Below are 25,028 nucleotides of genomic sequence, written 5' to 3' on the forward strand. Positions count from 1 at the left end.
CTAAGTTAGGTAGTTTTGCCTTTCCCTTTGATGTAGTTTTGGGAGTCCTAACGTTTTGGTCATGGTCTTGGTCCTGGTTCTTATTTGATGTTTTCTTATAACTTCCTTTTTTCCCTTGTAATTCTCTATAGTTTTTTACTTCTTCTTCTCCCATGTCCTTTTTCATTTTTCTGTAGAAAGCTTTTGCTTTCTCTTCCAAAGTGATCCAATACTTTTGATCTTTGTAAGTAGTCATGAGTCCTTCTACTTTTTCCCAACGGAATCTAATATTATTCTTTTTTAACTCTTCAACCAAAATAAATATTTTCTCCTATTAAGTGTTTCATTTGGGAACTCTTTCAGGATTGATATTTTCTTTTCTTTGTAAGTTATTGGATTTTCACTATTTATTCTGAGTATTTCATCACTGAATGTTTTCTTCGTGAAGTTCACAATCACATCTCAAGCTGTTTTATTTCTTTTTGCGTAATTTGTGCGTACTCTGAATACTCTCTCTATTTTATCATCTGCTTCTTTCTCAGGGCATTTGAGTAAATTGGCAATTATTTCTATGATTATCCTCCTTATGTTTTCTTTTGAGTCTTCCCATACATTCCTGAAGCTTAACTGATGTTCTAGTTCTTTCTTTTCCATCCATTCTTGTTTTTCCTCTAATTTAGTGCCTTTATGGTGAAGCTCATCCACCTCTTTCTATAGTTTCTCATGTGCTCTTTTCATTCCTTTTTTTCATTTTTTAGATCTTTTAAATCCTGATTTATTGCTCTGATGTTGTGTTTCATATCTCTTATTTCTTCTTTTATTTCTCTTTTGAAGTCTAGCATTTGCTCTTCTGGTTCGCATCCTGCTTCTCCTGCATCTTCTGGAGTTCTTTCAGAATTGTTTGCATCATATCTCTGGTTTGTGTGTCTTCTGACACAGAGGCTCTGTTTTGTTGTCCTTTGTACTCTCTGGAGTCCTTCTCACTTCTCAATCTGTATGCCATTTTGTCCTTTTGTTATAATATATAAAGATTTATATTTAATTATTGTTGTTGAATCAATCTATCTGTTCTGTATTATGTTATATTTTGTATTTTATGTTGCTTTAACAATGATACTTTGGTTTTATTTCTGCGGTGTTGTCCTTTGTTCTTTATTCTTTATTCTTCAAGTTTTAATAGTACCAGATGATTAGATCCAGTCTATCTCCAAGTTATTTTTCAATAATATTCAATAATATTGAAATTATTTTTTCAAGTTAATCTACCTGCACAAGAAAAAACATAAACATAAAACTTTGAAAAGAGGTAAGAGGAGATCATATGAAAAGTAATGGGATTAAATACGTTATAATGCTTCCCTTTTGTCCCTTGTTTTATTATTATTATTTATTTGTTTAACTGCTCCATACTTCTGACTTAGAGCAATGTATTCTTTGGGAGAGTTGTCGTTCCTTCGAAGTTTCTACAGCCTTTGAGTTAATACTTGTCTTTGGAGCTGAGCTGTTTCGCATGAATCCTTTACTTTACCATTACCTTGATTTCTGCGATCTTCTGGTGCCCTCTATAGGTATAATCTCACCTCACACCAATTGGGAAAAGTTGGGGGGTTTCACTTCCTTGTCTCACTCTCCCGACGGTGTGGTTAGCACTTCTGTAGTTCTCGGGCTCGCTTCCCTTCTCATGGGATCTCTCTTTACCTCTCATCCACAGCAATCTATGCTCGCATTCCCTCTCGCGAGACCCCTCTTTCTCTCATGGCTTCTATTATCAAATTTCACCACCTCTTTCATGGCTCCTCCCTCCAGTCACCAAGTTCTTGCAATGTTTTGGTTCCCCGGGACAGCGTCTTCAAGGTCAGTTCTTATTTATGTTGCCCGTGTTGCCATTTTTGGGTCCCACCATGTTGCGTCCTTTCCTCTCCCCTCCTTCAATCCAGCTGTTCTCACTGTAGGTTTCCCAATCCAAGTGTCCGTTTTCTTTTATTTTCTTTTTACCTTCTTTCCTTCCCTTCCTTCCTCCTCCCCCACCTACAAAATATGGCAATAAAGTAGTCTGCTCCAATAGATAAATCAATTTGTTTTAACAACTTGGATGAAGAGGTCTTATCACTGGTGCTGGATCCTACTCTTATCCCGTTTCTAGTCTTGAGATTCTTGTTATTTTAAAATGTGTGCGGCCGGAGATTGTGCCGAGAGCAATCCGGATCGCCTTCCAATGACTCGCTTTACCCTGTGGCGCCCTTTTCCTGGACCTGGATCTGCTTGATGAGGATACCTTTGTATAGGCCATCGGGTGGTGCCATGGGTTACATAGTCTCCCCGCTTTTATCCATGGGGGAGAGGGAGCCAATGCTCTACCCAGTTGCTATGTAAGGCTGGTCCCCTGAAGGAGCTTCAGTGGACCCGACTCTCTGCCATCGAGCACACACAGGAAGTCTCTACTACTAAAATATTTATGGAGAGACTATACAAGTCTTGAGTTTCTGTATAACTGTGCACTCAAGGGTGAACTGTTATTCAGGATAAACCAGCCTTGGAATCCATTCTATGTCACATTTTGGACATATAAGTGGATTAAAAATCTCTACTCCACAATTAATCATGTGATCCACAAATGTAGTCTGGGCTGTTCCAATAGTCATTGCACATCTTTTCTTATCTATTTATTGCACAAGTTTTCCAAAGGCTTGGTCACAAAGCCACATCTTCACTTTTTTACGGAAAGTCAGGAGGGAGGGGGCTGGTCTAATCTCCCTAGGGAGAGGGTTCCACAGCTGAGGGGCCACTACTGAGAAAGCCCTGTCTCTTGTTTCTGCCAGTCACGCCTGCGAAGAAGGTGGGACCGAGAACAGGGGCTCCCCTGACAATCTTAAACTCCAAGATGGTTCATAGGGGGAGATAGGGGAGATTATCTCTGGATGACATCAGTGCTAAGAATAAATATTGTCTAACAGTGAACTAAATTATTTTATCACAAAAATCTAATGCTCTCAGTTGTTTATTTGCGCTAATAATAAAATTTTCTTTTTATTGATATTGTATATTAATAAAGAAAATGTATTGATTGGATGTTTTGATCTTGTTATACTGCTCCAAAGATCATGTAGGAATTAATAACTGGAACATTATCTTGACAGTAAAGAGTGATGATGTCATAAGGAAGGGCCGCATCATGTCAATGCAGATAATTACGAAGTACTGGCTAAGCGGACCACTAGGTAATTACACATCAGAGACTTGGTGGTTCAGAAATTCTCCATATTGATAAAAAATATGAGATAAAACATAGAAGGTTGAAATCTCCTAACACTTAGCTCACAAGTAGGATATGCCCTTTAAATTAATGGCGCTCCATGCAGTCATGCCGGCCACATGACCTTCGAGGTGTCTACGGACAACGCCAGCTCTTCGGCTTAGAAATAGAGATGAGCACCAACCCCTAGAGTCAGACATGACTGGACTTAAGGTCAGGGAAAACTTTACCTTTACTTACAAATCATACATGTCATCCAAGGGTGATCAGCATTTTTTTAGCACACATGGAGGGCCAGAAGTCAAAGAAGATGCATCCTATATAACAAACTGCTTATTAAGAAAGGTGGCTTTATCTTACCCAAACCTAAAACTTATCACAGCACATTCAATAACTGAAGATTCTTGAGTTTTGTAATGACCATGTGAACTTTGATGTTCTAGTGGGATACAAAGTAGTGTATTAGGTTGCTTTGGCATGGCCACATTTTTTTCTTGTTCTCCTTATTGATGATGAAAGTGAAGTGTAGCTGGGATCATAGAGCATCAATACACAATAGGTAAAAAGAAAATAATCAATTGTGAAATGCATTACTGTACACTGTTATCGAGGAACCCCAGTGGTGAAGTGTGTTAAATCACTGAGCTGCTGAACTTGCAGACCGAAAGGTCCCAGGTTCAAATCCCAGGAGTGGAATGAGCGCCCGCTGTTGCTCCAGATTCTGCCAACCTAGCAGTTCGAAAATATGCCAATGTGAGTAGATTAATAGGTACTGCTCCAGAGGGAAGGTAACGGCGCTCCATGCAGTCATGCCGGCCACATGGCCTTGGAGGTGTCTACGGACAACGCTGGCTCTTCAGCTTAGAAATGGAGATGAGCACCAACCCCCCAGAGTCAGGCATGACTGAACTTAACATCAGCGGAAACCTTTACCTTTTACACTGTTATCTTTATATCTCGTGAAAGGAAAACTCTTGACACTAGAATCTAACAGCACATTAAAAGCTACCATTAAAGTGAATAATAATGATTTAACATAGACTTGTCTAAATGTCTAAATATCTTGCTGAATACAAAAGATCTTAGCATGCTAATTAATAATTTTAACTTCTAAATGATGTCCTGAATAAAATTCTTTGAAACCACCTTTGGAAAATCCTATTTGGACCATAGTTACCATCAGAAACTAGCTAGTAGGGCTCAGCAATTTCAACCTGCATGGATGAAGCTATAAAGAAACTTATGATTTGGATATGTGCTGGTTTTTCTGTTTAGAATGGCAGAAGAATTCAGACCTAGATTGATCCCCTTATTCAAGCTAGGTTGTTCTTGGCACAGTTGTGATTTTTAATTTATATAATTTTGTTACCATTTGTCTTAAAATTGCAGAAAATCATTTCCTACTTATCTCCAGTCAAATATTTCAGCATAAACAGATGGTAACACGTATTGAGATCAGTATCCCAACTTTCTCTGTACACTAATGGGATCCAATTTAACCATCAAGGAAAGGGATGATATAAAAAAAAGATAATTGAAACTACCAACTCTAATGTACCGTGTTAGTGAGTTAATTGGGAGGGAAGTAATTAGAATTAAGAGGGAATCTATCATACTTCCATTATGTAAATCTATGAAGCAATAATGTACAGGACACCATGTAGAGTAGCACCATTTCAAAAATGATGCCAGATAACTAGTAATAGCATAAGACAAGGCAGGGTTCACGCCCTGCTTCTTGCACATATTTTAAACAGAGGATTAACCAATTTACAATACAAGTGGATGTGCAAAACTACTTTGAGGATTATTACAAACTATTGAATCTGAAATAAACAAACACATTTTTTCTTATCTGAAAACAGTATCTAAGAAATTCTGAAGTAAATTGTACATTTCCATGCAGCAGCAGAGAACTTGGCAAGGAAAACCTAGCTAACCTAAATGAGTTCAAATTTGCAGGTTCAGATTAACAGCATCTCAAAGTAATTAAAACATTGAAGAATAGTGAGACACCAAATGACTAGAAAAAAAAGACACTGTCCCCTGCTTCAAAAAATGCAAAAAACGAGTTCCAAGAAACTACAAATCAGTCAGTTTAAGTTCAATACCAGGAAAAATATTAAAATTATTATACAGGAATCTGTAAGTATTTTGATAACAATACAGTGAGTAATGGGAACCAACATGGGCTTGTCAAGAATAAAACTTGCCAAACTAATCTTATATCCTTTATCAGGGCCGTAGCCAGAAAAAAATTTCGGGAGGGGTTTTGAAAATTTTGGGGGGGGGGGGTTAACCCCTAGCACACACCCCTCCCCGCTACAAACCTGTCAATATCTGCTTAAGATAGTGCCTGGAGGGACTCTTAATGTTTTGTGTCTCATAGACTTAGCATGGAGATTTGGTTAACCAGTTAAAATTCATGAGTAAACCAGGTTTTTTTTATAACCTGAAAAATTTCGGGGGGGGGGTTGAACCCCTAAAACCGCCCCCTCGCTACAGGCCTGTCCTTTATTCAATCAAGTAATTTGTTAAGTAATTGACCAGGATAATGTGGATGTAATGTGTCTGGATTTCAGCAAATGTTGTGACTCAGCCTTTGTGTGACTCTGATGAGGATTCTAGGATGCAGTTTGAGGATTCTGGGTTGCAGTTTCAAGATGATGGGATTCAGGTTCAGGATGAGTTTCAAGATGACTCTGATGGGAATTATGGGATTCAGGTGCAGAGTGTTCCTGCTGTGGGAGATGAGGAAGAGGGAGGCTTTCCCGCGGAAATAAATGTGGTTGTTAATGATGATGGTTTTCAGGTGCAAGAAGCAGAAAGGGAAAGCAGCTCCCAGCCTCTGTTTGATAACGCTAACAAGCCCTGTGGCCTTGAAAGCGAAAGCGATGAGGTCATGTCTTTAGATCGGGATAGTCGTCTGGAATTTTAGAGGTTGTGTACAAGTCTTCGAATAGCAAGAGGGAATTCAAAGGGCAAAGAAACGCCTTTATGTTATGCTATTAAAACAGAGAGAGAAATTCGTCAAAGCAATTTCCTCTCTTGAATCAAGAACCAAGTCTGCTTTCCTGTGTTACTTTGTAGTCTGGATGTATCCACGTTTCTGGGACTTTGGCTTCGTTTTAAGGACCTTGTTTCATGCATAATGTTTCCATGGATTTGTTTCTTTCAGCCTTGTTTTTGTAACTATTTACTGGAACTGCACTTTTACCTTTTATGATCTATCTTTTCCTTATTTTCTAATAAACTACAAAAGACTATGTTCTGTGTGCAGCCTGGTGTCTCTAGCAAGGTGAAGCTAACCTGAGGTGTGACAGCAAAGCATTTGATAAGGTTTTCCATACAGTTTATATTAGCAAATAGTCAGTTGAATCCACAACAATTTGGAAAACTGTATTCAACAAAACATCATTAATGGCTATATTTCAAACTGGAATGAAATCTCAAGTGTGATGCCCCAGGGTTCTGCTCTATGGCCATTTTTATTAATGACTTAAATGAAAGGAAAGATGACACAAAACTGAGAGGAGACACTAACACATTGAAATATAGTAACAGAATTCAAATAGATCAAAATAAACTAGAAAATTGGTTGAAAATAATAAAATAAAATTCTATACGGATAAATGCAAAATTCTACATTTAGGCCAAAAAAAGAAATTGCACAGATATAGGAGGGTGGGATACATAGCCCAGCAGTACAATATGCAAGAAAGACCGTGAGATCATTTTTTATCATAAATTGAACATGTGTCAAAAAAGATAAATGCTGTTTTAACTAGCATTAAGACAAGCATAATGTCTAAAATTAAGGAAGTTATAATCCTCCTATATTCTGCACTGGTCTGGATCCATCAGGAATACTTCATTTGGTTCTAGGCACCTCATTTTCAGAAGGGTATAGAAAACAAGGATGATAAGAGGTAAGGAAAACAAAACATATAAAAAAAGGTTGAAGAGGCTGGACATGGTGAAGAGAAGCCTGAGTGTGACATAGTTGTACTCCAAATACTACAAGAGCTGTCACAGAGAGGAGGGGGCAGACCTGTTATCTGCTGTCCCAGAGGATAGGACCAGATTTCATGGTTTGACATTAGCAGGAGAGTAAATTATTAAATATCAGAAGGAACATCTTGACAGTAAGAGCGGTTTATCAATTGCCTAGAGAGATCCTAGGGTCTCCTGTTGACATCTTCAAAAAGAGGAAAGATAGCTACCTGCTGGAGATTCTGCATTGACTGAATGATCCATGATGTCCCATGCAACTCTATCACACTATGCTTATGACAATATAGTTTCTTAAGAACTTTGTGTGTGACTTGGAGGACATGGAGACGTTCTCCAAAAGGTTCTTCATTTCCTCTAACTTTTCTTATACTTTGTCTCCTCTACCCCACAAATGCCTTGCATATGTATGAATGTAAACAAGCATAAATAAAGTACATATTGAAGAAGAAAATAGTACTTGTGGAAGAAACTAAAATTTTTGCATGAGAATTCATATTTATGTGGAAACATATTTTCTGTTCAGAAAATGTAATTTCTGTAGAAAGTTTTATTCTTTGGGCAACACCCCCCCCCCCACACACACACAGACACATATACAGTCATATACATATGAATTTTATGCAGAATAAACCCAGAATAGTCTTCAAAAACTTCATTTTAAAAGACTTTCTAATGATGCTTGTTTTGGGAGCTAATGCAGAAACATCTCTGTCAGTATCTTGCATGTAGGATCACCAAAGAGGTTGGGGAAAGGCAACCTCTGGAAGTGGTATGAGAGTGGAGGTAGATAATCAACTTACTTCAGTTATATCAAAAACCAATTTGAATTTAAATTGAAAAAGAAGAATGGTTCCACTGAGGTAACATCATACAAAGATGCTATTCCAGATATGCATTCTATTTATCAACTGTTCTGCACAGACCATAGGACAGGGATGAGCTTTGAGGTGTACGTGCTTCCAATAGCAAATGTTACTACTTACTTGTACAAGCCACTTCTGATGGATCAAAATCGGCACGGTAGTAACCATTGCGACAAGTGCAGATTGGAGCAGCTTCTGAAGTGGAGCGACTGTTAGGAGGGCACTGTGTGCAGATTCCTGCACCCTGGTTGGCTTTGAACATCCCTGCAGGGCAAGCTGGAATATAAGGAAAGAAGGAAAGATAAGATGTCTGTCTAATGATCATCAATATTCTTCATTAAAAGACATAGTCAATGTTTCATTGCATTTGACCAGGTTAACTTTTAGAAGCATTAAATTATTATCATAGTCAAGAACAGTATAGAGTTTAGTATTCTTGTATAAATAAAAATAAAAATGAAGCAGTAGAAACCTGGGAAACAGAAAAGTTTAAATACTGACTGTGAATTGATTACAACAGTGGTTCACAACCTTTGGGCCTATGGGTGTTTTGGACTTCAACTTTCAGAAATTCCAGTCGACTTACCAGCTGTTAGGAACTGTGAGAGCTGAAGTCCAAAATACCCAGAAGCCCAAGGTCAGGAACCACTGGATTACACAGACCAACAACAACAACAAAATTTCTTTGTGTCTTGGTTTTTAGGCCTGTTCCTGGTGTTATTTTCGGGTGCTGATTCAGAAAATTGCACTGAACAGACCACATCAGCTGTAGTTTCTTAGATATGCTTATCATGGTTTTCTATGGGTGAGTACTGGTGGCAACTGTTAGACAAATAGCATATGTTCTGCATCTCAAAACTAGAGTTGATAGGGGAAACTAGTGCCATTTTTGTAATCAGCCTGTCAAATATACCCAGAAACATCTGAAGCACCAAAAGTGTGTTAGCCAGTGTTTGATGAATTTTTAGGTTTTGTACCAGTTGCAAATTACAGCTCTGTTTGCCAGACCTATTCTTTAGGTCATTCTCTGACAGAAATGGAAGTGCTGATTCTGGAAGACTGATAAAAATATTATCTAGACCAGTGGTTCTCAACCTGTGGGTCCCCAGGTGTTTTGGACTATAACTCCCAGAAATCCCAGCCTGTTTACCAGTTGTTAGGATTTCTGGGAGTTAAAGGCCAAAACATCTGGGGACCAACAGGTCGAGAACCACTGATCTAGAATGATAGATGTTTTTATCTATGCACTAGGTGGCTTAAAGATTTCTACTGTTTAATTATTGGCAGATCGAAGCCTTCACCCCATTGTGAATTCATACTAAATATCATTAGCAGCTGGTATCCATTTGGACTACTTTGTTACTTCTTCATTTTTGATTTTGGCACTAGGGGCAAAAGAAGAGGAACAGTGGGGTGAATGTGTTGCCCCACACACAGATCCCTCTCAGCAACGCTTTCCCCATTACATGGAGAAAGTGTCCCTCAAGTGCTGTGGACCAGCACAACATGGAAAGATTCCTGTGTTGTGAGCAAAACCTCCCATGACGGTTTCACCCCGGTTGAGGGTGGAACCTCAGTTGACATCATGTAATGGCCGGCGTGGGGCTCTGTCCTGAAGCCAGGAAAAAACATCCTAGGATGCTTTGTTAGGTAAGTGTGATGAGGTGCATCCTTCTCTCTTGCCACCATTACGATTACCATACATATTAGTCATTACAATAGTTGGGAAGAGTTGTAAGCCATCCGAACGGCTGTCACATGGTTTAGATCTTGTGCATGCAAAGACATATTAGTATTCAATGGTTATGCAAACCAGACACCCACAACCAATCAGAATGAAGAGAATTGTGTAATGAGAGCAAGCTGTATCATTTTCTGTCCTTAATGGTGTGTCATCCATCATTATGATTTGATGAGACAATTCCGTGTCAAGATAATGCCTCTTAACTTTGTTTTAGCTTTATAAATTTATTTCACTTTCAAAGCTTCTGATCCTAATGCTGCTATGCAGACAACTGTCTATTATGCAAAGATTTCACACTGGACTTGTGTCAACAGCCCATTTCAGCCGACCTATCTCATTAAGACAGATATTCTGCCTCTGCCCACTCTGCATCATTCCACATTAGCATTGTTGAGTTTGAAACCTAGGAACAGCCTTTTTAGAACATTGAATCCCAATGGCTTGGCTAAATTCAGCCTGAAAAAAACACCCCTGTGCCAAAAATGCCAATTAAACTGAATACAGCAATAGTGTTTATGATACAGTCAATTCTGTGAGGATTAGATTGAGGCTATAATTGATCTGCTAGGCTATTAGAATTATGATTATCTGGCCAAGCAGAATCAGCCAAATGACATGGGCCAAAACTCTGATATAATGCAACACTTTTTTTTAAAAGATATTTATTTCTTGTTGTTGCTCATCCCTCTGTTCAGAAAGTTTACATCTAATAATTTCAATTTTGCCTAGATATTATGATGAGGTGGTAAGAGAATATCTGGCAGAGTTCTACTTAACTTTAGCCCTCAGTTGTTCAAATAATTCATTTCAGGTTGCATTTAATATAGCTCCACCATTCATTCAAAATGACTCTAAACTCGAAACAACAACTTTAAGTGTCTTTTGATTATCTCCTTACAGACTATATTCAAGGTGAATGTGTTTCTAGGACGCCTCCGAGTTTATTCAACCAGAAGCTAGCAATTAATTCATAAATAGGAAGCCCTCTCTAGCTAGAGTGATAACAATGCTTTAATCCTTGCCATGCAAGGATTCATTAATCAACCGTTCTCTGTGGCTTGTTATCCTAAATACAAAAAAGGATGCAAAGAGAATTGCTTGTTCCAACTTACATAGGAGATCTACAGTCCAAAGCTCATTAGTTCTATGTCTGAATTTCCCAGAAGTTTTCCTTCTATTAGGTACTATGTAAATGAAAAACAATAGACTGAAGGATTTCGGGGGGGGGGGGGGGTATGTGTGGATCTCAGGACTATATTTTAACTCCCTGAGTAATTCAGTTGATGATAAAATAGGAGCTAGCTTCCAGAAAGTGTAAAAAAGGGAAACTGAATAAAGTGCTAGTCCAACAGGAAGACAGCTTCTATTTGCTTCAGTCAGAAATTTGGAACTCTGTAATGGAAAGGAAATGAAATGAGAAAATGGGATTTGAAAGGCTGGGGAATCCAGTTAAATTTAAAGACACACACGACAGATTTCTGGGACTTTAAATGGTTTATATGCCTTTTTTTTGGTCACACTCAGAGGAACAATAGTCTTAGAAGACAAATCTAGCTGGTGCTTGTTTTTTTGTCAACAGTCAGCTTATACATAGGATAGCATCTTGCTAGTGATATACACAAGTTGTGTTAAGGATGTAGAGAGACTTTCTTTTTTTAACAAGGTGCAATCATCAGGTTAACAGCAAGGCCACATTAACAGCATTATAGGCCCTCAGGCAAAGCAGCGTACTGTGGTTTTGCCTATAATATCATGAACAGGAATAAAATGGGGGGAGAAGGAAGAGGAGAGAACTTCTGATCAAAAGAGAGAGGGCACTTCCGTCTTTCCTCATCAATGGTGCCAAATGCACAGCCAAAAGCGCCTTGCTCTACGCATTGCATAATGCACCCCATGTTCCCTTTTTAGTTTTTCCCCAGACCCCACACACACATCTGGGTAGAGGAGGAGAAAGAGGAAGAGGAAGATGTGAAGAAACAGGAAAGGAAGCGAAGTGTACATCTTTATTGCAAGCAATAAAAAGAGTGAAATTTCTTTCATGATGTTGCACCTCAGCACTGGTTCACCTTGTTACAACACACAAACCACCACAGCAGGCTTAAGTCTTTTCAGTTTATTGAAGAAAGATAGAAAAACTTATTAAAAAGCAGAAAAATAAAAACCAATTGCAAGTGCAATCCTTAAACACAGTTCAATGATTTTGTAGATATTAGTCCAAAATCCCAAAAATAGCACAATAAATCCAAGGTAACATGAATACATGAACTTCAAAAGTAATCCAAACACAGATTCTAGGCGTGAGATGAGGCAAGAGTTGATTCTCCAAAAGCAAGGTTGCTCTGACTGGAATCTTTCCCAAATTACATCTCTTTTAACCCTCCTTGCAAGACATAAACACATTCTTGTGCACTCTTGTTTCTCCGCGTCTGCCTGCAATTCTTACACTACGACAGAGGCCTGATCTCAACTTTAATCTGGAATCTTGGTCTAACAAGCATTCATCCCCCTCACTCCCATCCAAGCTCTGTTGACAATTTTCATACTCCTGTAGAAGGTCATCCTTACCTTTGCTCGACTGAGAACTTTCCACATTCCCTTCCGTCTGTTTTCCCAAGCCACCCTTAGCTCCTGAATCCACCTGCCTTTCTGAGTCAACAACATTCCCTGGGACAAAATGTGGCTCCATATTTCCTGGAACAAGCTGCTGTTCTCCAAATCCTCTTTCATCATCATCAGACTGAACCACAACACACGAATGCAGACATGCCAACTTTTCCCTGCAAGTCATATTTTTTCTCCTTCTACCAATTTAGTAAGTGATTTGAATGCTGAGGCAGGTGATTGGAAAATGAGTGTTAAATTCTGATCTATGCATAGATTAGCATGGGATCTCTATACTTGTGAGGCAACTGCCCAGCATGCCCATGCATGAAGATGATACTGAGGCTGAATCTCCGCTACCCTATATTTGAAATCTGATCCCAGATTATCTGCTATGAACTGGATTATATGAGTCTCCAATGCCATATAATCTGGGATAAACAGATAATCTGGGATCGGATTCTGGGATACAGGGCAATGTAGATTAAGCCTAAGGCTGGATCTACACTGTCCTATATCTCAGGATCTGATCCCAGATTATCTGGTTTGAACTGGATTATATGAGTCTACACTGCCAGATAATCTGGGATAAGAACATAATATGAGATCTGATCCTGAGATATAGGGCAGTGTAAATGGGGCCTGAAGGAACACCTTGTGCAGACATCTTCTATATGCAGAAAATGATAGAGAATAGTGTGCAAATGAACATGAGCATGTGGTCGTACATTATGCTACATGATGACAGCCATGTGCATGGTTCCCATTGTATATTTGGTGGACAATATTGCTACCCAGTACTGAAGTTGTGGAAGTGGAACATAATTCTTCTAGTAATGGAGGCTGAATGTAACTCTTCTAGTATTGAAAGGACAACAAATTTCATCTAGCAATGGAAATAGAACATAACTCCACTAGCAGTAGAAGTGAACATAACTTCTGTAATAGTGAAAGTCCAAAGTAACTCTACTAATAGTTATTAACAGTATATATTGTACAGATGCAGAATCTTGGCCTTAAGAGTACAAATGTTAATTTCCTTTTTCCTGACAATAGACACAGATGTATGGAACCCAAAATGTAAGAACCAGGACAGAAATCCTGTTAACTTCTTTTATATGTGTTGTGTATGTGTGTGTAACAGAGAGAGAGAGAGAAAGGGAGACGGAGAGAGAGAGGGAGGGGGAGATGGAGAGAGAGAGAGAAAGAGAGAGAGAGCGCAATATAATAGTTTGCTTAAGGCCACCAATTCTGATGTGTGCCAAAATTTGTACACACTTAGAGGGTTTACATTTATTTTCTGTTAATACACACATTTCCCTTCCCATAAACTATTCTGTATGATTTCTATTAATGTTTTTTGCTTTTGTGCTCAGTTCTCCCTTACCTAACACATGCATTCATGTCAGCATTTTTGTTAGAAAATTCCTATATAATTTTTTTTCCAGTTCATATATTTATTCAGGCAGTGAGGCATAATGTCTTGAGTGTCAGGCCATGACATTGGAGACCAGTGTTCGAATCCTTGGTGGGTTGTAAAAACCCAGGGGAAATCACATTTTCTCAGCCCCCCCCCCCCCACCCCCAATTATGGCAGAGTCATGATAAGTTGGAAACAACTTGAAGACAACAATAACAGCAGTATGTGAATTATGATACTTTGTGTAATATCAATTAAATAAATTTCTTCTCCACTTCTACTTCTGTTTCATTACAGTCTAAAAGCCTGATTCTTTTCAGGTTTTTCTCTAGTTTAGAATAACATATCCAGAGTAAAATAGAATAGAACAACTTTATTGTCAATATACATCATACAATGAAATTAAATGCTATCCTCAATCATATTATATATGTAGAATTACCAAAAAACAAAAAAAAACCCACCCATCCTTTCAGATTTTAATCACTATTGTACAACCCCTAATATCACATCAGTGTGAAACCACAGAGTTCAATATAGTCACAGCTGTAGGATAAAAGCTATATCTCAGCCTATTTGTCCTTGTTTTTGTCATCCTATACAGTCTGTCTGATGGAAATATTTTTTTAAAATCCAGGGTAAGAAGATGGATCCTTAAGAATACTTTGAACTTTCTTAAGGTAGCAAGAATTATAAAGTTCTCCCAAAGAGGGGAGAGGGCAACCAATAATTCTCTGGGCTGTCACAAGGCTGATACTCCAAATGGTCCCATGACTGACCAAGAGGTCATCTGTCTTGTCTTCTAAGGAACTGGTTGGGAACTTGAACCCAACAATGTTGAATTTCTGGGTTGCTGTGTGTTTTCCAGGCTGTATGGCCATGTTACAGAAGCATTATCTTCTGATGTTTCACCCACATCTATGGCAGGCATCCTCAGAGGTTTTAAGGTCAACCACTGAGGATGCCTGCCATAGATGAGGGTGAAATGTCAGAAGAGAGAAGGCTACTGGAACATGCCTTACATCCCGGAAAACTCACAACAACCCAGTGATCTCAACCATAGGAGCCCCCAGATGGCGTAGTGGACTAAGTGACTTGAAGGTTGGGTTGCTGACCTGAAAGCTGCCAGGTTCGAATCCCACCTGGGGAGAGTGTGGATGAGCTCCCTCTATCAGCTCCAGCTCCATGCGGGGACATGAGAGAAGCCTCCCACAAGGATGGTAAAAACATCAAAACATCCGGGCGTCCCCTAGGCAACGTCCTTGCAGACGGCCAATTCTCTCACTCCAGAAGCAACTCCGGTTGCTCCTGACACGAAAAAAAAAATCTCAACCATGAGAGCCTTTGATAACACAATGTTGAATTTGTTGCTAGCCTTGCAGAAATCATTTCCACATTAGTAAAATAGAGGTCCCAGGTATGAATGTGATAGATCCAAAAATAAGCAAATGAACAAGTGAAACCTTACAAACAGAAGAACCCAGAGTTTCACAACAAAACCCATTCTTTCTCTATTGCAAATGTTCTGTCCTTTAAAATAAGGACAGAAATACTTTCTCTCCTTTGATTGCACATATATAGTTGGAAGATTATAACAGTGAACATTGTCAGTAGAGGGTACTCTGCAGGGTGTTGAAGATATGATAAAGAATAGATAAATCTGCCAATTTCCCTATTTCTAATCTTTGTGCTATTTTAAATGTTTCCTACTCTGTCTCCACATGAGTCTGTGATTATTTTTGTTAAAATCTGTATTAAAATGTAACTACTTTTGGGTTAATCCTTCCCTAAAGACAGTTTTAAATGCCTCATGTGCAGATATCTGCAAGAGATTTTCTTCAACACAATACTATTTCTATTATTTTTTTTCTACTAACATACACATTTTTATTGACAGTTATATATTTTCTTTAATACATGAACATTTGTAAGTATTGTTGTGGCATTCCTTCTTTGTTCTTCTTTAGAGAGCTATATCACAAAATTTTGAGAAGAGCAAATAATACCTAAGTAAGTATAATTGTGTTCCAGCTCATCGATTGATTTAGAAAATGAAAACCTGGTGATTTCTTATCAAATTGCAAGCTGAATGAAATTCACCCCCATAGCCAGACAGGATGGCTCGTTGTGGAAGAAATCTCCTGAATAGAACTGAAGTGAAGATGCATTTTGCCATGTCAATCTTGAATTTACTATTGATGCAAAATTACAGTTATTTGACAAAATAAGTTTGGGGAAAATCAGAGCTAATATGCATGCTTTGGAAATACATTTTGGATCCATAAATGAGAGAAAGAATGGGAAACGGGGGAGGAAACTGCCAGGCAGTGAGCAAAATGGACCATTATATTTGTAAAAGCTTGTGTGTATAACAAATGTTTTTCTCATCTCCTCTTCTCTGTTATCCATAGGGGTTGCTAGAGGTTCCTCAAAAACAGAGCATCTGAGGACACCTGAAGCAGTTGTGGAACAATATTGGGGCAAATGAGAAAGTGCAGTCATGAGTGCTGTGATTATAATTTCACGTGTGTGTGTGTGGATTTCTTTCAATTTTCATAAGCAAGAAATACTTTGAAATGGTTTTGGCAATTACTTTCTCTGAAACATAGTCTATGGCACCTGGTATTCATGGACAGTCTCCTATCTAGGTATTGACCAAAGCTAGCTGACCCTGCACTGGGCTCATTCAGACAGGCCTAAAATGCGGGATCTGTCTCAGTTTTACCAGAAGCATCCAAATGACACCTCCGGTAAAAGAAAATTAATGCAGAGTATACAAAGGTTTCCCTGGTTTATTCTGTATTAATTAAATACCTCAGTAGATCTGGGCATTACTGAAAAGCATTTGGCCTGTGGGGACTGACTTCCGGGGTCAAATTCCACAACACCGGGGGGTAACTTCCCACAGCTATCTTGCACATTTGGGCTCCTGGAGCCCAAAGGTGGGAGTGGGTGTTCGCCTCCTCCCCTCTAGCTCCCATTTGGGCCCCCAAACTTACTGAAGATGTCTACCGACAGCATAGATCTCTCCCTACAGTCCTCCTGGCATGAGAAAATGGCCTATCAGGAGGTGTGTGTGTGGAGGGATTTCCTTCTGCCCCTTCCCCCCTGCTGACACATCATTTCCTCACATGTTTTGGGGCCCAAAACAGGATAGCATATATCCACCTCTGAGGGAAAGACCTGGGGTTTGGGTTAGAGATGAGGACTAAAGCCTGTGCTGAAACTGGATACTTTAACCTGTTTCGGCATGTGTTTTAGCCTTGTGTGGAAGCTCCCTTAGCCTCCAAGATCAGATGAGATCTGGTGCTTTTAGAATATTTAGGTAATCAGTTACAATTATACTCCTGAGCATGTCTTCAGAAGACTAGGCTGCAGCAGTTACTGCTTTTCTTTATTTATTTTAAAGAGGAGAGAAGATTGCAAAAGTGAAAGCAAAGGGTGGCATGAAAAACAGCTCAGTCTGCTTAATGTTTGCGTTTACTGATTATACAATTTCACTTTCTTTTTAAGAAAAGTTGGACACAACTCTGGGAAAAATGCACGTTTCAAGGCCATTGTGTTGGGTAATCATAGTAACTCTGCCCAACTGTCTCTTTTACTCAACACATTTGAATTTGCTTGAATTTCCCTAAAGTGTATGAGATAGGCACATGCTGTTTATTTACTTCTAAGTAAATTTGCATAGATACTGCATTCAGTTCTTTGTACCCTCGATGGAAGATTTTCTACTATCTTACCCTACCCATCATGACATGGTTAGACATTTCAGTACTGCATTAGCATCAGGAGTACAGGTTTTCCCCTTGAAAATGAATCAAGTGTCAAAAACGCGAATTGAATTAATTATCTAAACAACCTATACCTATGAATATAAATTAAGTCATTTAAAACTGGAGTGAGAGATTGTGTTGTATGCTGGGTTGACTTGCAAGACAAAAGAACTAATTTTCTACTGGCTGTTTTCAAGCTTTGTTTTTAAGTCCTCAGTCTCTTGTTGGTGCTTATGTAGAGACTGAGCCTATATAGGTTTTCTCAAGGGTCTTAATAGCCTTTCAACTCCCAAGCTGGCAAACAATAGGCTTCTTATAGAGGCATCCCTTATTTTCTTTTGTGACAGACTGCTGAAAATGTGTTACCTGTGAAACAAAATGTCTATTTCCAAAAAAAGAAAAGAAAAGAAAAATGACAGACATTTCTATTTCTTGACCATTAATCAGTGACTGACAGACGTTAACAAAGTCCCAAGGGAAACTAAAAGATATCCTGATATCACTAGTTTCATTTCACGGGGGAAGGAGGCACAGGTCTCATAGCAAGACTGGAGAAAAGATAGAACCATACAATCCATTTGGCTTGATTACTAGTGAAGCCTTGGCTCTGCAGCCAGACTTAATGATGAACATTAACTAATTTAGATCATTTCTCCACTAGTGTAACAATGGATGTAGGTTTATGCAATGATAGTTGTTGTTATGCGATTCTAGTCATTGGTAATTTATATTAACCTGAAGGCAATTTGATCATACAGTGTTCTTGGCAACATATATTCAGCAGAATGGGAAGGTTGATTTTGTTTTTTTCTCAAGCTGAAAGAGTGTGACTTGCCCAAGGTCACTCAGTGGGCTTCTATGGTCAAGGTTTGATCTGGACCTTTGTTTCCAAAGTTATAGTCCAGTGTTCAAAACACTACACCAGTGGTTCCCAACTGGTTTTGGCCATGCCCCACCTAAACATCTCTAAAATCCAGATACATCCCCCACCCCCCGCTTTCTGGGTTGATATTTTTCAGATAAAGATATAACCACTAACAGGTGGGCAGTACCTTGTTTCCCAAAAAATAAGACAGCATCTTCAGAAATGCTGAAAAATTATGATAGGTCTTATTTTCAGGGTAGGTCTTATTTTGGAGAAAACACGGTAGTAATATTCGAAGCACAACTGATCTGAGTAATCTGCACTGAATTCAGGGCAACTTAAGTGTCCTACTTTATTGAGTGTATTTGGTGAGAATATGCAAGAATATCCTGTCACCTGACATTAATTTTCTTGCATTGGATAATCTTTTAAAATATTTTTATGCAAAAATTTTGACTTTCCTATGTAGAACAAAAATACATTTTGTATATATTTTGTATAGTTTGCAATGTGAGAGGAATATGGAGGAGTGGAGGTATTTGGACTGAAAGTGGTCTCATGCACTCCCTAGTTAACTCTATGGTTTGACCACTCCTCTCTATTAGCAGGCTTTCCCCCTCCCCATTGTCACAGCTGACCGTTATGTACATTCTAATTTTAATTTTTAAAATATGTATATCACAATATATATTTATATACTGTATATGGGATCCCTAGAACTATAAGAAATGCAAAAACCTAACTGTTAAAAACTCATTCTTGAATTGCTCCCCTATGGGGTGTGTGCCCCACGTTGGGAAATGGGGTACTACCCCATGCTGCTCTCAGATATTGATTACATTTTATCGATTATATTCTGTTTTTAATTAACAAAAAAGGAATATATTATTCAAGGTATACTTTGAAAAATAAATGAGAAAGAAAGTCTCTTTCAACAAGATTTTAGAAAGGCTTTTTTATTTCAAAAAATCCCTCATGATGTTCAAATATCATGAAGCATCAACTTGAATTTGACAATATTCTGTTTCATTTTGTAGACAGGCAACTAGAGGCACTAGAAGAACTTAATAGCTTTAAAAGGATGATGGATTTTCTTACAGGAAAGAAATTGCTGTACTAATGTTAGAATAGTCTCTACTTTTAAACATTTTGAAAAGTTTCCCACGTTAACTGAAGTTTGAAAGTAAGTTTAAAATGAACGAATACATCAAAAACTTTAAAAACAAGCTTTCAAAAGAATATTTTGCTTAATGTTTAATGAAATATACAAGAGGGTGGATGGGAATCTAACATAAAACAATGTTGGAGCAAAATACACAAATATATTATTATTATTATTATTATTATTATTATTATTATTATTATTATTATTATTACTATTATTATTACTGTCACTATTAGCCTCCAATTTATTTATGTATAAAAGTCATCAAAGCCGGGGGGGGGGGGGGATTCCTCTACTTCCAGTACTTTCATTTACAGTCACATTACTTCCCAAAGAAATATAATAGGTATCTCATAAACAGTACAATGATTGAGATAATGGGAAGTGCTTCTTATCACTGGTCTGCTGTATCAGGATATGAGACGTCTCCTGACCGCCAAGAGGAGGAAATTAACAGGAGCAAGCTGGAGCAACCACTTTGATGCAATTTCCTTGCAAGATAGCAGGACATCTAATCTTTATTGGAGTCCTTTAACCTCTAATTCAGAATACAGATATAGGTCTCCCGCTTCTTTCAGATAAAGGATACAGAACATTTGTTACAAGGTGGATATAAGAACCCCCCAAAAATGGTCACTAGTGCATAAGGCTGCATTTGACTTACAGCAAATTCTGAGTATCACAAAAATCAGAAAATGGTTAGTTGTTTAGTTTGTATTTTTACTGCCAAAGATGAAATTTATTGCAACTGGTGACAAAATATCTTGAATGTCCTCATGTGCTATGTATCTTAAAAGAGGGGAGTTGCTATTTCCCACTCTGTCTCAGACAGCAAAATGTCTTGTGCTAGCTAGTTTTGGAGATGAGCATGGTACAGGTTTTCTGAAACTGCATTTATTTTTACTCAAGAATTCTCCGCATTACAAGCTTTTTGCATGCTTTGCGCATTCTCTAATGCCTAGGACATAATTGTGTTCTTAAATCTATTAGCTGCCTTGGGAATTTCACTGAGATGCAGAGCATATATATATATATCTCAAATTAAATTAAATTAAATTAATAACATCCATATTTCCTTAAGGAAATCCATTACATGTATTCAGAGCTGTTCACATACACAAAACAAAAACAAGCAATAAATATTTTTGAAATAAAGATAGATGGTTCATCTGGGGAAATTAGACATACAAGCAATACCTTTACTGCCAAAATGCAGTAAACCAAAATCCCACAAAGATGTGAAGCTTCTGCACTCTCCAAATCTCTTCATCAGATTTGGCAATACAAGCATGTCAGCCCAATTTACCACCATAGGCCACATAACTAACCCACACAACTTTGTGAACTCCACTTGGCTTCTGTAAATTAATATGGACATTTCTTCAGATTGTATGTCATTATATAATTTTTGTCTGACTATGTTGGTTTAATTTATTGATGTTAGGTTTAATTCATTAATCTTAGCTTTAATTTGATGTTAGGTTTTAATTGCTGTTTTCATATGTGGGGTTTTCCTGGGATTTTATGTCAGTATTTGTTTGTTTCATGGAGGTACTGAATGTTTGCCATTGTTATGTTGGAACCCGCCCTGAGTCCCCTTGGGGAGATTTATATATTTTATTTTATTTTATTTTCAATATTTCTATCCCGCCCGTCTCACCCGAAGGGACTCAGGGCGGTGTACAACTGGCAACAATTCGATGCCGACACATAATTAAAATCAAACAGCATATAACAGGGCGGAATACAAATAAAGTTGTTGTTGTTGTTGTTGTTGTTGTTGTTGTTGTTGTTGTTGTTATGAGAAGAGACAAAACCAGATATTTCAAACATTAGGCCAGATGTTGTGACCATAGCGTGTGCAATTCAAAATGGCAAGTAAAGACTTGATAGGTGATCCAATGTCAGATTATACTTAATAAAACTAGCTGGAACCAAAAAAGCAAAAACTGGTCTTCATTGCTGTTCTAAGATTGAGTTGTGGAGGGCATGGGACAAAAGAACTGGATACACTAGCCGGCAATCTAAACTGACTTCCTCTGCCATTAGATCCATTATGGTGCTAGTCCAGGCATAGGCAAATTTTTGCCCTTTAGGTGTTTTGGCCTTCAACTCTCATAGTTCTTAACAGCTGGTAAACTGGCTGGGATTTCTGGGAGTTGAAGTCCAAGACACCTGGAAGACTGAAATTTGCCCATGCCTGGGCTACCCAGAGCAAATGAGATTGCTTACAGACTTTGCAGCCCAACATCAACCAGCAACCTTCACAAAGAAAGCAAATAACTAGAACTTAAGCCACCTAAAATTAAATGTCCATGCAGTTTTATTAATGCTCATGACAATAGCAGAGCCAAAAAAGGACAAATGAAAAAAAGCCATTTTGGAAAAAAAATGTCCAGGAGTCCAGCCAGGTGGCTCTAACGTCTTTTTCATGCTGTATTGAGAAAGAAACGTTCCTCTCCAATATCTACCCATGGTGTGGCAGCTGGAGAAGCCTCTAAACTGACATGGCAGGGCCCTGTGCTTGGAATGAGGGCTCCTCAGAGACACATTGCCAAGAAAAAGAAGATGGCAACCATCCTATGCCTCCCTGGAACATCCAGTTAGTAATGATGTTCCAAGAACATCTGGATCCAATTCTTTCAGAAAACATAACTGAAAGACTTCTTGCCTGAATCAACATAGGCAAAGGTTTTTTTAAAAACCATGAAAGTTTTTGGATATAAAAAATTAGAAATATGGGACCCTTCAGATTTCAATTGCCAATGTTCCCAAGCATTGGATATGCTGGCTGGGGCTGCTAGGAATTGCAGTTCAACAATATAATTTCCATCCAAAGGCTAACCATGGTAGATACTGCCTAGCTTCCAAGATCCAAAGAAATCTAGTGCCTTTAGGACAGCGGTCCACAGGCCGGATATGGCCCTCCAGGGTACTTTACCTGCCCTCTTGCCCTAAACTTTAGACTTAAGGTTGCCCTAAGCCTAAAATGACTTGAAGGCACACAACAATCCTAATTAAACTGACGATCTCATCAGCCAAAATCAGGTCCACATTTCCCATTGAAAAAGTGGTAAGTTTATATTGGTAAAATTGTTCTTCATTTTAAATACTGTATTTTTCTTTCTTTCTTTTTTTGCACTACAAAGAAGATATGAGCAGTGTGCATAGGAATTAGTTCATTTTTTTTTCAAACTACAGTCCCGTCCCCCCCAACAACCTGAGGGACAATGAACTGGTCCTCTGCTTTGAAAGTTTGAGGACCCCTATTATTTGGGCTCTAAGTATCACAAAGCACAATCCCATATATACTCAGACATTCACTGAATTCTGTAATACTGACTCCAAGCTGGGATAGGATACAACTAAAGCTTGATCAGCTATGGCAGAAACCTGCCCAAATTAGGGCAGAGTACCATCCATAGTTACATTGCTTTGAACATAATAAGGATTACAGCTACGGAGAGTGCCTTCCTCCAAGTGTGGCATTCAGGTTTTTGTTGCAGATTGCTTGGAAAGCATGGATGTGGAGATGCTGGTGGAGGCTCAGTGGTCCCAGCAGTATCCAGCAGCTCCCGTAGCCAAGCTTTGAAGTAGCACCAATGGAAGGAGCTACTACTTCTCAGCCTGCAGAAAGAGGGGAAGTGAGTTCATCTGAGCAGGATGAAGAAGAGTTCACTGTTCCAGTTTTTATGGACCTGTGAAAAGAGAGGCCTCAGCTACATAGGTCCTTGAAATTAGCTGAGAAGAAAGCCAGTGACAGTGGACATAGAATTTAAGGAGCCCAAGGGTGGCACCTTGCTGCTGGCTGCAACATTAGTTCTAGAAACTATCTTGTATTCTTGAATTCTGGACTTACCTTTGGATCATGGCTCATGGATTCTGATTTCAACTTTGGACTCTGGACTCTCTGGTGTTTGGCTTACAACCCTGAAATGGACATTTGGATTCTCTGTGTTATCCTGTTGATGTTTGCCTCTTTGATAGACTAATGGCTTGACCTTGGACTGTTGATTAATGCTCTGCTGGTATTTGGGGGGTCTGCACTTCTGATAGTTTAGAAAGGCCTCCCTGGAGGGGCTTGTTTGGTATCAAGTCTGGTATTTCATACTGTCCAATGTTTAAAAGATAAAAATCAGCACACCTCTAACCAAGAAACATCTATGTGTGATTAAGAAGGCAAAAGTCATGAATGGGAATAAACAAACAAGCTAGGAGAGGCTGCTGTAGTTTGCTTCTGCCTTAACCTACTGGGAAGAGAAAGATTCTGACTTAAGTGCAAGCTACTTCTGCATTTTGTACTCAATTTATAGCAACTGAAGTAAGCTGAGAATAGAGGGAGAAAAGTGGATGTGTAAGAGAGAAGCTCAGATATTTTAAGAACAGCCAAATAAATAGAATGGCAAACATTGTCCTTGTCAAACTGTGGCAGTTGGTGGCTTAAACTATTTTATTCGGGGGGGGGGGGGTTATAAAAAGAATAGCTGACCTGTTTTTAAATTACAGCTATCATGATGTCTATGCTGCTCTTTCTGCTGTTTTCATTCCCCCTTCGGCTTTATTATTTTACTAGTTATTATTTTCCTGTTGTTAACTACATTCTAAAACTCCCTGGTGAGCCATTCAGAGAGTTCATGAAAAACAATGTGTTAAAGATTCTAAAGAAAACAGAAACAGATAAATTTCACCTTAGAGCAGTGGTTCTCAAACTGTGGGTCCCCAAGTGTTTTGGCCTATAACTCCCAGAAATCCCAGCCAGTTTACCAGCTGTTAGGATTTCTGGGAGTTGAAAGCCAAAACATCTGGGGGACCCACAGGATAAGAACCACTGAAATAAAACCCAAACAAGAAACTTCCAGCATTACAGGTCTTGCTCAGACATAGGGTGCATTGACACAGTAGAATTAATGCATTTTGATACCACTACCATGGCTCAATGCTATGGACTCATGGGAGTTAAAGTTTTAAAGGATCTTTAGCTTTCTTTGCCACTGAGGCAAAGTGCCTCATCACTGACATATCCCAGGATTGCACAACAATGAGCTGTAACAATTACAGTGGTGTCAAAATGCATTTATTCCATAGTGTAGATGTATCCTTGGATATTGTAGTAGATGGTTACTCAGAAACTTTGTTGAGAGAGAAAGTTTTCCTCTCTTTTATGTAGCTTTGCCAGACGATAGCAGCAGCAGTTTGGGTGGAACTTGTGAGTGTCACAAAACATGTCCCAGACTATTCAACAAGGGTAAAACAGGCAACATTTAGTAACATGTATGCTCAGTATTTATATAGCAAAACAGCAATTAGATGGTGCCTGGCTGGTGAATAAATACATTCTTAATATATTTTGA

The 25,028-nt window shown here is 38.6% G+C and overlaps 1 protein-coding gene across 8 annotated transcripts in view; it reads right to left on the reverse strand.

Annotated features, from left to right (window-relative positions):
• ephb1 (EPH receptor B1) overlaps positions 1–25,028 on the reverse strand; it is an 802,587-nt gene that overhangs the window by 456,253 nt on the left and 321,306 nt on the right. For all 8 annotated transcript variants that reach the window (XM_062976501.1, XM_062976500.1, XM_062976498.1 and 5 more), the window contains exon 4: positions 8,230–8,385. In XM_062976501.1, coding sequence (XP_062832571.1) covers positions 8,230–8,385 — 156 coding nt within the window. The remainder of the gene's footprint in view (positions 1–8,229; positions 8,386–25,028) is intronic.

Source organism: Anolis carolinensis, chromosome 3, assembly GCF_035594765.1.
Source record: "Anolis carolinensis isolate JA03-04 chromosome 3, rAnoCar3.1.pri, whole genome shotgun sequence".
NCBI lineage: Eukaryota > Metazoa > Chordata > Lepidosauria > Squamata > Dactyloidae > Anolis > Anolis carolinensis.